The sequence below is a fragment of the Herpailurus yagouaroundi genome, unplaced genomic scaffold (assembly GCF_014898765.1).
Source record: "Herpailurus yagouaroundi ecotype Mexico unplaced genomic scaffold, PumYag 141, whole genome shotgun sequence".
In the NCBI taxonomy this organism is placed as follows: Eukaryota; Metazoa; Chordata; class Mammalia; order Carnivora; family Felidae; genus Herpailurus; species Herpailurus yagouaroundi.
The window spans coordinates 48,832,368-48,844,915 of record NW_024412396.1 but is presented as its reverse complement, the minus strand read 5'-3'; the positions used below and the strand labels follow the sequence as shown (position 1 = coordinate 48,844,915).

At 54.2% G+C, this 12,548-nt stretch overlaps 1 protein-coding gene across 4 annotated transcripts in view; it reads left to right on the top strand.

Moving 5' to 3' along the window:
* LTBP2 (latent transforming growth factor beta binding protein 2) overlaps positions 1 to 12,548 on the top strand; it is a 105,521-nt gene that overhangs the window by 50,684 nt on the left and 42,289 nt on the right. For all 4 annotated transcript variants that reach the window (XM_040477709.1, XM_040477708.1, XM_040477707.1 and 1 more), the window contains exons 5-8: positions 1,861 to 2,031; positions 2,593 to 2,799; positions 3,655 to 3,932; positions 5,001 to 5,103. In XM_040477709.1, coding sequence (XP_040333643.1) covers positions 1,861 to 2,031; positions 2,593 to 2,799; positions 3,655 to 3,932; positions 5,001 to 5,103 — 759 coding nt within the window. The remainder of the gene's footprint in view (positions 1 to 1,860; positions 2,032 to 2,592; positions 2,800 to 3,654; positions 3,933 to 5,000; positions 5,104 to 12,548) is intronic.

Genomic DNA, 12,548 nt, shown 5'->3' with positions numbered 1-12,548 from the left:
TCAGATGCCTGCTTTGTTGCCGGGCTCCAAGGGTCCCAAACCAGCTGATCGGAGACTTTGCCCCTGTCACACGTCCTGCCTTTGCTTCCTTCATATCCAGCCATGAACCTCACCTCCCTGACCCTGTTCCTTCCATCTCATCCTTCCTGCAAAGCACAACCCTCCTGGACCAACCTGGCCAGTTGCTTTCTTAGCACCCACAGCCGGGCCTCTGCTTTCTAGAGGAGACACCTGACCATCCCTGCAGGTTCATGCCTCTGCATATTCTGGTCATTGCCCAACAGTCCTTCCCCAGGTGCCTTCTCTCTCTCTCTCTCTCTCTCTCTCTCTGTCTCTCTCTCTCTCTCTCTCTCTGTCTCTCTCTTTTTCTGTCTCTCTCTCATCCCTCAGAGCAGCTACTCCAAGCTGCCCCCACTTCCCCAAGCGCCATCCCATCAGCACATGGGCACCCTGCCACCCCTGGGAGAGCTCCTCACCTTCCTGCCCACCTGCCTCACCATGTGACCATGCACACGATGCCCTTACCTACACCTGTGCCTGAGCTGACCTCTTTTCTTTTTTTTTTTTTCCCATTTTAAAAGTTGAGGTGAAATTCATATAAAATTAACCATTTTAAAGTGGACGCATCAGTGAGTTTTAGTGGATTCATAATTTTGCACAACCACCACCACTATCCAATTCCAGAACACTGTCGTCACTCCAAAAGGAAGCCGCATGCCCATTAAGCCTCTTTCCCAAGCTCCGGGCCCCACTAGTCTACTTTATCTCTACAGATTTGCTTATCTTGGACATGCCGTAAACCGAGCCTGTCCGATATGTAGCCCTTTGTGACTTTGTGTAATGTTTTTGAGGTTTATCCCTGTCCGTATTCGTTCTTCTTTTTAGTCCGTGACCACCTTTCTTGCCATCTTGGAAAGGGGGGCGTCCACCTTCTTGATTCCTCTAGAACACTAGACCATCCCTTGCCCTCCCCCCTGCACCTCTCTCCTCCCTCTTCACGCTGTCTCCTCTCCCAGCCGCTTCCCATCAGCAAATATACTTGGTCAGCTCTCCATGCTCACACCCTTGCACGGGCACACACCGCCCCCCCCCCCCCCCGACTTCCCTTGGGCTTCCTCTCTATCTCTCCTCTCACGGGCTAGCTTCTTGAACACACGGTCTATGTAGACTTTTTAAACCTCCCTCCTCTACCCCTCTCCCTCTGGCTTCCCTCCCTAGGCTCCCCAGGCAGATTGAACACCTCTCCTCTGTATTTACACTGCCACCACCTGTGTTACAGAACCAGCTGGGGCGGCCAAAGTGACCTCCCAACTGGTCACCCTGCCTCCCCTTCCACCTGCACACTCCAGCTGGGAGGGCATTAGCTCCCCGCACTGACTCTGCTCTGGCAAGTCTGAGCTCGGTCGTTTCTCTCTGCCTGCCGGCTCAAAGCCCAGCTGCAGCACTTGCTAGGTGTGTGATTTGGGGCAACCCAACCTTCCCTGGGCCTCAGTTTCCGTATCTGTAAAAGAGAAACGTTAGATTAGGAACAGTGCCAATGTTCAGTTATCTTAACCTACAGAAATGGCAATTTCTAGCGGATCAACCTAAAATAATACTCAGCCAAGAGGGATAAGAGCTAATTTGCCTAAAGCATGAGATGAATGGTTGGCACTTTGGCGTCCCCCAATAGCTGTTGGACTGTGAGCTTCTCAAAGGTATTACCCTGCCCCCACTACGGGATCTTGCTTCCAGTAGGTACTTAGCAAATGCCCTTGGGATGGAGTCACCCTTGACCCCGTGGGCCTCTCTAAGCAGCCTCTGGAGGTCACAGCTGTGCCTCTCAGCCCTGCCCCCTGGACCCAAGCCCTCTCTCTGCAGGGCTGAACCTCACTGAGAAAATCAAGAAGATCAAGATCGTCTTCACTCCCACCATCTGCAAGCAGACTTGTGCCCGTGGGCACTGCTCCAACAGCTGTGAACGCGGCGACACCACCACCCTGTATAGCCAGGGTGGCCACGGGCATGACCCCAAGTCTGGCTTCCGAATCTGTGAGTCCCTTCCCCCTGAGATGGCTCCCAGGCCCTGGGAGGGGACAGGGTGGCCAGAGCGACAGGCTTGCCTTGGGCAGGAGCCCAGGCCTCCTGCAGGAAGGAAGCCCACTGCTCTCCTCCTGTGGCTTCTGTGAGTTGTTCCCAGTCACACGGAGTGCCGAGTCCTCACCCCGCTCTGTCACAGCCTGGCTGTGCGACTCTAGGCAAGTCACATAACTTTCCTGAGTCCATGTTTCCTCCACAGAGAAGTTAAGGGAGTTCGTAGTGCCACTGCCCTCCTGTCCCCCAGGTTTCGGTGGAGGGGGGAGGGGTCCCACTGTACAGTGGGGTCCAGGAAAGGCGTGAAAGGACTCTTCAGAAAGGCAAGGGCTGGTTATCGTCTACCCTTCTTCATTCCCGGCCTCCTGGAAAGTCCCTGCATTTCAGGGTGTGCCGGACTCCCCCAGCCACCCAGATTTGGGTTCCTGCTCCCCCTGCTTCCCTGTGGTCACCCGCCAGCCGTATGGTGGGTGCTGCTGTGTTCTTCTACCAGCAGTCACCTTGAGGTCGATGTTACAGATTTCTGCCAGATCCCCTGCCTGAACGGAGGCCGCTGCATCGGCAGGGATGAGTGCTGGTGCCCCACCAACTCCACTGGGAAGTTCTGCCACCTGCCGGCCCCGAATCTGGACAAGGGGCCTCCCGAGAGGGGCTCCCGCCACAGGGCCCTGCTGGAAGGCCCCTTGAGGCAGTCCACCTTCACATTGCCTCTCTCCAACCAGCTGGGTGAGTGCGAGACTCAGGGTGCACTGGGTAAGGACACGGGGGTGCTGGTCCTGTGGTGGAGGGCAGGGAAACTGACTCTGGTCAAACCTCCCTCCTTCTCGGTTTGACCTCCCTCTCCTGGGGCTCGGTTTCACTTGCTAAACTTCTCTTTGCCCTTCCTCTGAATTCATCAATATATATATATATATATATATATATATATATTTTTTTTTTTTTTTTTTTTTTTTTTTTTTTTTTGCCCTTGCCCCTTACTGGGTGCTATGGGTGTAAGAGTATAAGGGCCGGGGCCTGCCTTCAGGGAACAATAGAGGCGGGCTGGATAGGAGAGAGAATATCATCATAAAACATTTCATTTCCCCTGCCTTCCATTATCAGGTACCAGGTAAAGGGTAGCCAAAAATGCAGACTTCTATAGGAGGTCAGCAGATAGAGAGCCCCCTGACTGTGCTCAGGAAAGCCATTAAACAATGGAGAGCCTTTGACTAAGCAGAGAGGGTGGGAGGGGTTCCCCTGCAGAGGGGCCAGCCCGTGACCAAACGTGTGGAGGTGGGGCCCTGCAGGGTCAGTTGGGCTGGAATTCAGGGGTTGTACAGGATTGTGGGGGGAGCTAGAATCCAGAGAGGTAGTTTGGTGGTTGATAATGAAGGTCCTTCATTGGAAGGTGCAGAGTGAAGGAGTTTGTGCCCCGTCCTGTCCTCGCTGGGGAGTGGTCCTGGGGTTTGAGCAGAGAGTGAAGAAACGGAAGGAGAATTTGGGGGAGACATACAGCCAGTGGCCTGCACGGCCCAGGGGTGGTGGGCCCTCTTCAGAAGGCGGGTCCCTGTCTGCCGGCTCTGACCCAGCCCCTGTGCCCAGCCTCCGTGAACCCCTCCTTGGTGAAGGTGCACATTCACCACCCGCCGGAGGCCTCTGTGCAGGTCCACCAGGTGGCACGGGTGCGGGGCGAGGCCCCGGAGGAGAACAGCGTGGAGACCAGACCCTCGCCCCGGCTCCCCGCCAGCCCCCGCCACAGCCACTGGGACAGCAACAGCATCCCCGCCCGGTCTGGAGAGGCCCCTCAGCCCCCGCCCCCAGCAGCACCCAGGCCTCCGGGACTGCTGGGCCGCTGTTATCTGAGCTCTGTGAACGGACAGGTGAGAATGCATCCCCTGCCTCAGCCCGGAGGGCTTCCAGAATAGCGACTGCCCCTCATTCTGCCCCTTCTCCTTCTCTGTCTCCTCTTCGTCCTGTAGAATGGATGTGTGCAGTCTTCTATTCCCCGTACGGGAAAGCTCAGGGCATAAAACTGCCCGAGTGAGGAGAGGGCTCCTTACTACCTGGGCTCCACAGGATACTTGTCAGTGCCGGGCCTGCCGAAGAGGACCCAAAAGAGTCCCCCTCTGGAAGGGCATCGGCATCCTCTGTTCCCAGTAAATCCTGGCCTCTCCTGGAGCTGAGCCTAGGACTCCCGGTGCATGAACAGTAGGGCTGTTAGGTCCAGACAAGAAAGAGTTTGGTATTCAGTTGAGATTGGGGCCACAGAGGTGGGGAATTAGAAAAGGCAGGTTAAACCCTAAAGCCTTGGGGGTAAAGGATGAGACACTTCATCCCCCCTCCCCCCGGAGGCATCCGTAGTCAGTGATGGGAAATCAGGTGAGTTTTTCTGAGTCTAGGCATCTAAAACTGTGGGGCAAGCCAGACCCAGGATGGTTTTTGTTGGGGTTGCATTTTGGTGTTTCCAGAACCCCCTCCTGGGGTTAGGGAACTGGAGGCGGTAGGAAGTAGCCAAGGGATAGAGACTCTGAGTCCCTAGATCCTCCTTGACCTCTCAACATGTAGTGTCCCTGAGCCTAGACCCTGTTCATGGGGAAGGCCTGCATGGTGGGTGACCCACCATGGAGTCCTTGGAGTTTGATGGAGGAAAACCCATCTTTTGGGACCCTCTGTGGGCTGGGGGCACAGAAGAGGGCAGGTTGCAGGCCTGCACAGAGCAGATCTTTTCTTTTCTGGGTGTGCCCTGCCCCCAAGTTTAGGGTTTGGTAGAATAGACTGCAGGTCTCTTTGTTTTCTGCCGGGACATCATCTGACTCTCTTCTCTCCTCCCTCGGGTGGAGGCATCCTGTAGTAGGAAATTGGGGTTGAGCTCCTGTCTCGGGTTTTCCTGGGACATTTCTGTGCACGGCAGGGAAGGGTTTGATGGGTGTCCACGGCCTCTTTTCCAGTGTGCCAACCCCTTGCTGGAGCTGACTGCCCGAGAGGATTGCTGCGGCAGTGTGGGAGCCTTCTGGGGGGTGACCTCGTGTGCCCCGTGCCCACCCAGACCAGGTGAGTGCTAGGTGCCAGGGTCTAGGGTGAAGCTTTCCCAAGGCCTGGCCTTCACTTCATCTCCCATCGGGGTCTCAGAGGCCAGGCAGGTAGAACAGGCTGGTAAACTGGGCAGGCTTTCCAGATCTGCTCTGAGGGTGCTTCTGGCTGGTGGCTGAGGCTCCCGACAGCACATGCGGCCTGGACTGCCTGTCTATCTGATTGCCTGGGAGGGGTTCCTCCCTCTTGCTAGTTGTTCTTGCTCAGACTTTAAGGATCCTGTCCCATACTGGGCCCCCTTCTACCCCTCGGCCCCCTTCTACATACCTACCTGCCCACGTATCCGGGGCCCAGTGGTCTTGATTTAGTGACTCAGCATTTCCCTCATTCCTTCCTTAATGGGGCCTCCAGGACTCGTCTTCACCTCCTCGCTTCCTGTCTCCAACCCAGTCCGGGTTGAGTGTCTGTCCCAGAATGCCCTCTGCCTTGGGATATGGGACACCCAGTTCCCTGCCCTCTTTCGGATGGTGGGCAAACCTAACATGTATTCGTTTGTTCGTTCATTCGTTCACTTATTCAGCAAATGCTCACCAGGTGCCTTGTGTGGGCCAAGCACAGAGGATTTTGGAGTCAGCAAAATGCCCATTCATGCTGCTTTCTTAGACATCTACCTTACAACTGGGAGGTGGGTGATGAGGTGCCTGTGCCTCAGTATGGCTTCTGCCCGCTCAGCCCGTCTTCTCCCTCCAGACCCCACTCCTGGACCTGGTTCCAGGCCTGGCATGTATTTCTTTTGCCTGTCAACAATTGACTTGGTGAGTTGGCTCCGTAGGGGGTCTGGCCTGGAGCCTAAAGGTGGGAGGGACAGGGCTGTTCCTCACTTCAGACTTGGTTGTGGGGCAGTGACCGTATTTTCCAAATTAAAACGAAGTATGGGTGGTTTCGCAGTGCGATGAAACTTTTGGCAAAGCAGCAGAGGGTAGCGTTAAGCTTCCGGGCTTGAGCGTGCAACACATAGGTACCAGTCTCAGCTCTGCTGGCTGACCTCTTCTCTGCGCCGTCTCCAATCTGCACGGTGAAGACAGTGATAGCGCCAGTAGGGCTGCTCTGGAGCGTAGAGGATGCGTGTCCTTAGCATTAGGTCAATAAACAGTAGCTGTTGTTATAATTGCTAAAAAGTATGCCTCTAAAAAGGGAAAAGAGAACGGACACACGGACACTGGCTCAGGGTTGGGGGGCGGGGGGCGGGAGGAGGGCAGGGGCAAGGCCTTGACCTGCTCAGCATCTCCCCCTGCAGCTCACAGATCCTTTCACCCCTTTTCTTCTCCACCCCCTGCCCCAACCCATTTCTGTTCCTTCTAGTGAGGCCCACCCTTGAGACTTCCGTATCCCACATTCCATTCAGTCCACAGATATTGACATTAACGAAGCACCCATCTGAAGCGTCCCTAGTGTGCAGGCCCTGGAAAGACAGTGGAGAATTAGCAGAAGCAGGGCCTCCTTTCTCCAAGCTTACAGTCTGAGGTGTGGGGGGGTATATACAGGTAGCACTAACTAGACACATGTCAAGTGCTGTGGGAACACAGACGGCAGAACCGGGACCACTGATAGGTCCTATGGCACCTCTGTACAAATTAGAGGAAGGTTCTACTTCCATTTGTTCCAAACAGTCTTCACAAATACAAATCTAGGATGCCAGCGATTCTCGTAAATGTGGTGCTTTTGTGCAGTGCACAACCTGCACATCTGTTCCCTGTGCCGTAGAAGATCCTACCTCAAACTTATGAATCCGGCAAAGCTTCTTGTAGGAGGTGACATCCAGGATGAGAGCTGAAGAATTATTACAGTAGACCAATAAGATGGGAAAGAGCTTAACAAACAACCCAAGGGAATTGCAGAGGCAGGTGAGACCAAGAGAGTGAGCGACATTTCCTAGAGCACAGCACACCCAAGTCTGTGCCCTCACCTCCTCCCTGGCCCGGGTTAGTGCCTCCCACCCCCTTCCCCCACTGTGTTCAGCACATCTCAGCAAGCTGGGCGCCAGGGTGCAAACCCTAGAGTGTGAAGCATTCCAGCACACCAAGCAAGAAATAACAAAGACCAGGGAACGCAAACATTTAAAACACATTAAAGTGCAGCTGGGCATCGTATAGAGACAGGCTAAGACTGAGGAGCCTTGTGTGTGTTGACAGGGTGCCAGACTGAGCCTGCGGCTGTGGGTGGGGGATAGATGTTTCTCTAAGTAGGCATGACTAGCAGGCTACAGTGCCAGAGACAGCGGAAGAAAAGTTGCGCTGCTGGGGTGGGTTTGGGAATGGTTGGCAAGACAGGCAGGACTTCGGTGTTCGAGAACATTCCCAGGCCCGGGGGCTCTGCCCCTCTGAGCCTCTACTTGTCTTCTGGTGAAATAAGGCTGTGTCCCTTGGGGAAGAGCTTTGTCATCCCGTTCATCTAGCAGGATCAGGGGGTGAGGGGAGTAATAAAGCCAACAGCCAGGGAGCTATGTGAGTTCAAGGCTTCCTCTAAGTCCTTTTGGCTTCTGAGGTTCCATGCTGGATGGTCAAAGGCTCCTGCAGAATGATGCTATTTCTGAGGAGGAAAAGAATTGTCTTGAAGTCTCATTTACATGACACAGACAAATCCCTTCTCTTCGGCAAAAATTCCTCTTTCTCCGGGAGACCTCGGCTCAGGGAGCCATGATCCCCTCCCTTTTCCCTCCACTCTGAGTGGCAGATACAGCTGACCTTCCAGGACCCAACCCCAGCCACGTCTTCCTAACCGTTGGGAGTTTTTCGAAGATTCTGCAGTTCCCCTGCTGGGTCCAAAGAGCACACAGCTCTCAAAAGCCACTTTGATTGAGGCCACATTTTTGAGTTTCTGTCTGAGAAAGACAGACATCTGGGTCGACTGGAAAGTTGGCCACTGTCCCATCTGGCTTGGCATTGGCTGTGTCAACCCCAAGGCCCCTTTGCTGGGGCAGGCGTGGCTGGCACTCTGAGCTCCAGCTGTTTGCTGTGAGATGATCCGTCCATCCGCCTGGCATGGGATGAGTTCACCTCAAAACCCGGGCGCCTCCCTGTACCTCCAGGGACTGCTGATTCTCTTGCTCTGCCCCTCAAGGAGTTCCGCATCTTTCCATCTTAAAAACAATAATAGCTCAACTTTTACCCTATGCCCGTCTCTTCACCTGCCTGACCTCACTAAATTGTTGCAACCACCTTCAAGCTAAGAGTCTTTATCCCCACTTGACAAATGAAGCTCAGAGAGGGCTGAGGAACTTGTCCAAGGTCATGCAGCTAGGACAGGGGAGCAAGGCTTCACACCACAGAGTGATTCTCAGCTGACCAAGATCTCCCTAATCATTCTGGGGAGAGTTAGGCCTGCCCAAAGACAGCAACACTCAGAATGTTAGACTAGGAGTTCACAGCCAAGAGGGGGCTGCCAAGGATTGTGTTTCATGAGTTATTTGTGCCCAAAGGACATCCCTCAAGAAGATTGGGATAGAATAGACAGGCAGGGCAGCTACCTGAAGCTCAGGCCTAAGGGTTCACGGAGATGCGTTAAAAGAATTGTCCCGGAGGGAAGCTGGTGGGATTGTTCCCTGTGGTTCTTGGAGGGCTAAAGCCAATGTGAGGATGTTTCTGGTGAGCAGAGCTCAATTCGAAGCACAAGCAACAGCTTATTAAAAACTGCAGCTCATTGGGCGTGCCAGGGTGGTTCCGTCAGTCGATTTTGGTTGAGGCCATGATCCCAGGGTTGTGGGATCAAGCCCCATGTCAGGCTCCACGCTGAGGGTGGAACCTGCTTGGGGTTTTCTCTCTTTCCCTCTGCCCCTCCCCCCAGCTTGTGTCCTCTCTCTCTCTCTCTCTCTCTCTCTCTCTCTCTCTCTCTCTCAAAAACAAAAACCCAAAAACCAAACCCCAAAACAGCAGTTTATCAAAACCCAACGATATAATGGGGTGTGCCCAGAAGAACTGAGCTCTCTGCCACAGAGAGTTTGGCTGCTAAGAACAGGTTTGTGGAAGGAGTTGGGAAAGGAAATTTATTTTTGAGGGAATGGAGGATTAATATATATGTCTGCAAATGTATTTGGAACCCTCAGTAGAAAGAAAGCTTTGGTTTGCCTGGGTTTTACCAGGGCCCTTGCCCGCGGGGACTGCTTCAGGTGAGGCCAACCCCCGGAGAGGGTGGGTATGTGAGGGGACACAGGCAATCGGCAGGATTTGGGGCAGAGAGCACCAGAGGGCAAGTCACTGCAGCAACCTCGTTATCATCACCATCATTCTTTGGAGCACTTAGCAAGTGCCAGGCCCTGGTGCTAAGTACTTCCTCATTCCACTGCATCCTGACCCTGTCTCTGGGCGTTGGGTGTGACTGTCTTCATTTTCCAGAAGGGGAAATTGTGTGCCCGTGACTCGGGACCCCTTCCTCTAACCAGCCCGTAATCTTCCTCTCGTGTGGCCTCGTGTGCACTTGGCTTAGAGAATTTGTTCAACCAGAGGACCCCGGCTTAGGGAACAGCTGTGCTGGGGTGGGGCTCCTGTTCTCTGGGACTCCGGGTGAGACGCCCAGTCTCCTGCCCTAAAGAAATGGGATTTTTCAGAATTCCAGTTGTTGGGCTGAAGAAAAAGCAGTGTCTCTTTGGCTCGGGGATGTTCTGAAAGCTTCTTCCAAGGGACTCGAGGCCTCCTGGGAGTTGTGCCTCAGCTCAAGTTAGCGCCCTCCTTACCCCAGAGCGGTGTCACCGACACGTGGCATCTCTGGCCTGGAGAGGTCCAGGGAGGGCTGCGGTGGGGTTGGCTGGAGTGGCGCCTGTCTGAGCCAAGGGTCTGACCAGACCCCTCTCTACCTCATTGCTTGCGGTAACCAAGACGCCCGCTTTGGCTCTAGTGCTGCCCCAAGGAAGCAGTCAGAGCCTATCTTTGGGTGTGATTTCCACAATCCTTGAGGGGATCCATTAGGACCTCACCAAGCAGAAGATTGGGAATAACGAACTTATAATAATCACCAGTGTGTGACAAGTATCATGCTCGGGGGTTTTGCACAATAGCATTCACAATAGCCCCAAGGAAGGAATTGTCTTCCACATTTTACCGATAACAAACTCAGAGAGGTTGAGTCATTTGCTCAAGTGTCTCCAGCCAATGAGGGGCAGCAGTCAGCTTGCCGTCCTTGAAACTGTGTTATGGAAGGAAGGAAGGGAGGAAGGGAGGGAGGGAGAGAGCATAGAGGGAGGGAGGGAGGGAGGGAGGGAGGGAAGGAAAGGAAGAGAGAGGAACTAAGTGTTGGGGAGCATCTGCAGGAACTTTGCTGGGCACGGTGCTAGCTTCAGTGACACTGATTGTTTCAGTACAGTTGACCTTCACGAGCCATGACACGGAGTGTCTGTCCCCACCTGTGCAGATGAAAAAATTAAGACCGAAACAGGTTAAGAGATGTGTGCCAGGTCACACAGCTAGTCAGAATAGAGCCAGGGATTCAGTGTGGGTCTGGCTGCCCCAGGACCCACACTCCTTTCACTGCTCTGGGGGAGCAGAAGTTTCTTTCCAGCTTACCCACCTGAGGTTTGCAAATGGAGTATTCAGCACCGATGCACTCACATGCCCCGGTGCATCGAGCTTAGCCTCATCCAGGGTGTGTGTGTGTGTGTGTGTGTGTGTGTGTGTGTGTGTGTGTGCGCGCGTCCGTCTGTCTGTTCTCTGGCAGAGGCGTGTGTGGCCGGGCACCCTCCACAACTCCCTGCTGTGGTCATCTGTCATTGTGGGCTGAGATCAGCGTGGCTTGTAAACAGCTCCGTGGCCAGACATATGTCTCCACCAACTCCTCCCTGAGCTCTGTCGTAGAGTCAGGGCCAAAACTGTCTCCAGCAATTAGTCGGTCCTGGTTGAGACCTCCTGGGGAGTCCCAGCAGCCAAGGGAGAGAGCCAGCGGGGCAGCGGCAGACTGCCGCCAGGGACCCCTCTGCTTCCTTCCCCGGTGTGTGAGCCAGCTCAGGTGCGGTAGTGAGTAAACAGGGCTGGGGTCAGGGGCCCGGAGATGGGAGGTTCTGGCCCCCAACGCCCGGGTTTCCTTAGGCAAGAGAGGTACCTACCTCCACTCTACAGGCTTCGTGGGCATTTTGTGATGCTCAGACTCCTTGGAGTTCGGGTTGATCCTGGCTGACCCCTTAGCAGCCGCTTGGGCTTTCTCAGGCCTAAGAGGCCCAACCGCAAGGTCACCGGCAGCCGCTCTCCACGTATCTCTGCGAAGCGCCCATGGGAAGCGTAGCTTAGCCTCTCGATTTCCAGACCTACCTCTCTCTACTTTCCGACCCGCTGTCTTCCCCTCGTGTTGGCCGAGGGGCCATGAGGGGTAGTGCAGGTTCTTACCCATTGCCTTTACTGATTCTGCATGGCACTTCGGTTGTAGACCTTGTGGGGCATTTACCCAACATCTGAGTAGTTCTTCCAACCTCCATCTGGGTACCGCTGCCTTTGTTTTTCCCAGTCGCTCTCCTGGTCCCTTGTTTCCAGAAAAAGGGAAGAGAGGTTCCCAAGAAGGGTGATATATTTCCTGATGGGCACACATCTCCCTGTAGCCTGCAGACCCTAGGATTCCAGACCTAGATAACTCCTGAGGCTTGTCATGAGTTCATGCATTTATTTATTTGGAGGCAGTAGAGAGGAATGGTTCAGAATTTATCCTCTGGAGGCAGACGGCCTGCATTCATAATCCCAGTGCCACCCACCAGCTGGGAGACCTGGGGCCTGTTTCCTGCCCTCTCTGGACCTCAGTTTGCTCATCCATAAAATGGGGACAATATCAGTAAGTCCCCTCAAGGGCTGTTATGAGGATCAAATAAGTTAATACAGGTAAGGACTTTATAACAAAGCCTGGCCCATCGTAAGTGCCATTTTAGCGTTTGCTATTATTAGTCATCCCATTTTGACTGAGTGCCTCTAGTGTTCCGCATGCTGTGCTTGGCTCTAGAGACATGGCAACAATAAGACAGGGTCCCTGAACTCAAGGAGCTCACACTTCAGCGGGAGACATGGGCAAGCAAACAGGCGGTCGCAACAAAGCATTTTAAGTGTCAAGAAAAAGGAAGGCCTGAGTGTGTTGAGAGCACTTGGGAGGCAACCTAGGGTGGGTGGCAGGGGTGGTGGTGCCTGCCCTCCCCCCTCACCATGAATCACAGCTCACTGACTGCCAAGATCACTCCTGGAGCCGCAGGTGGGTGCTGGGTTCCACCTGAGCCAAGGTTCTCCCTTCCACACGGCTGCCTAAACTTCAGCTTTCTAGGGGCGCCTGGGTGGCTCAGTCGGTTAAACATCCGACTCTTGGTTTCAGCTCAGGCCATGATCTCACAGGTCGTGAGATTGAGCCCCACATCGGGCTCTGCACTGACAACCCGGAACCTGCCTGGGATTCTTTCTTTCTTTCTTTCTTTCTTTCTTTCTTTCTTTCTTTCTTTCTTTCTTTCTTTC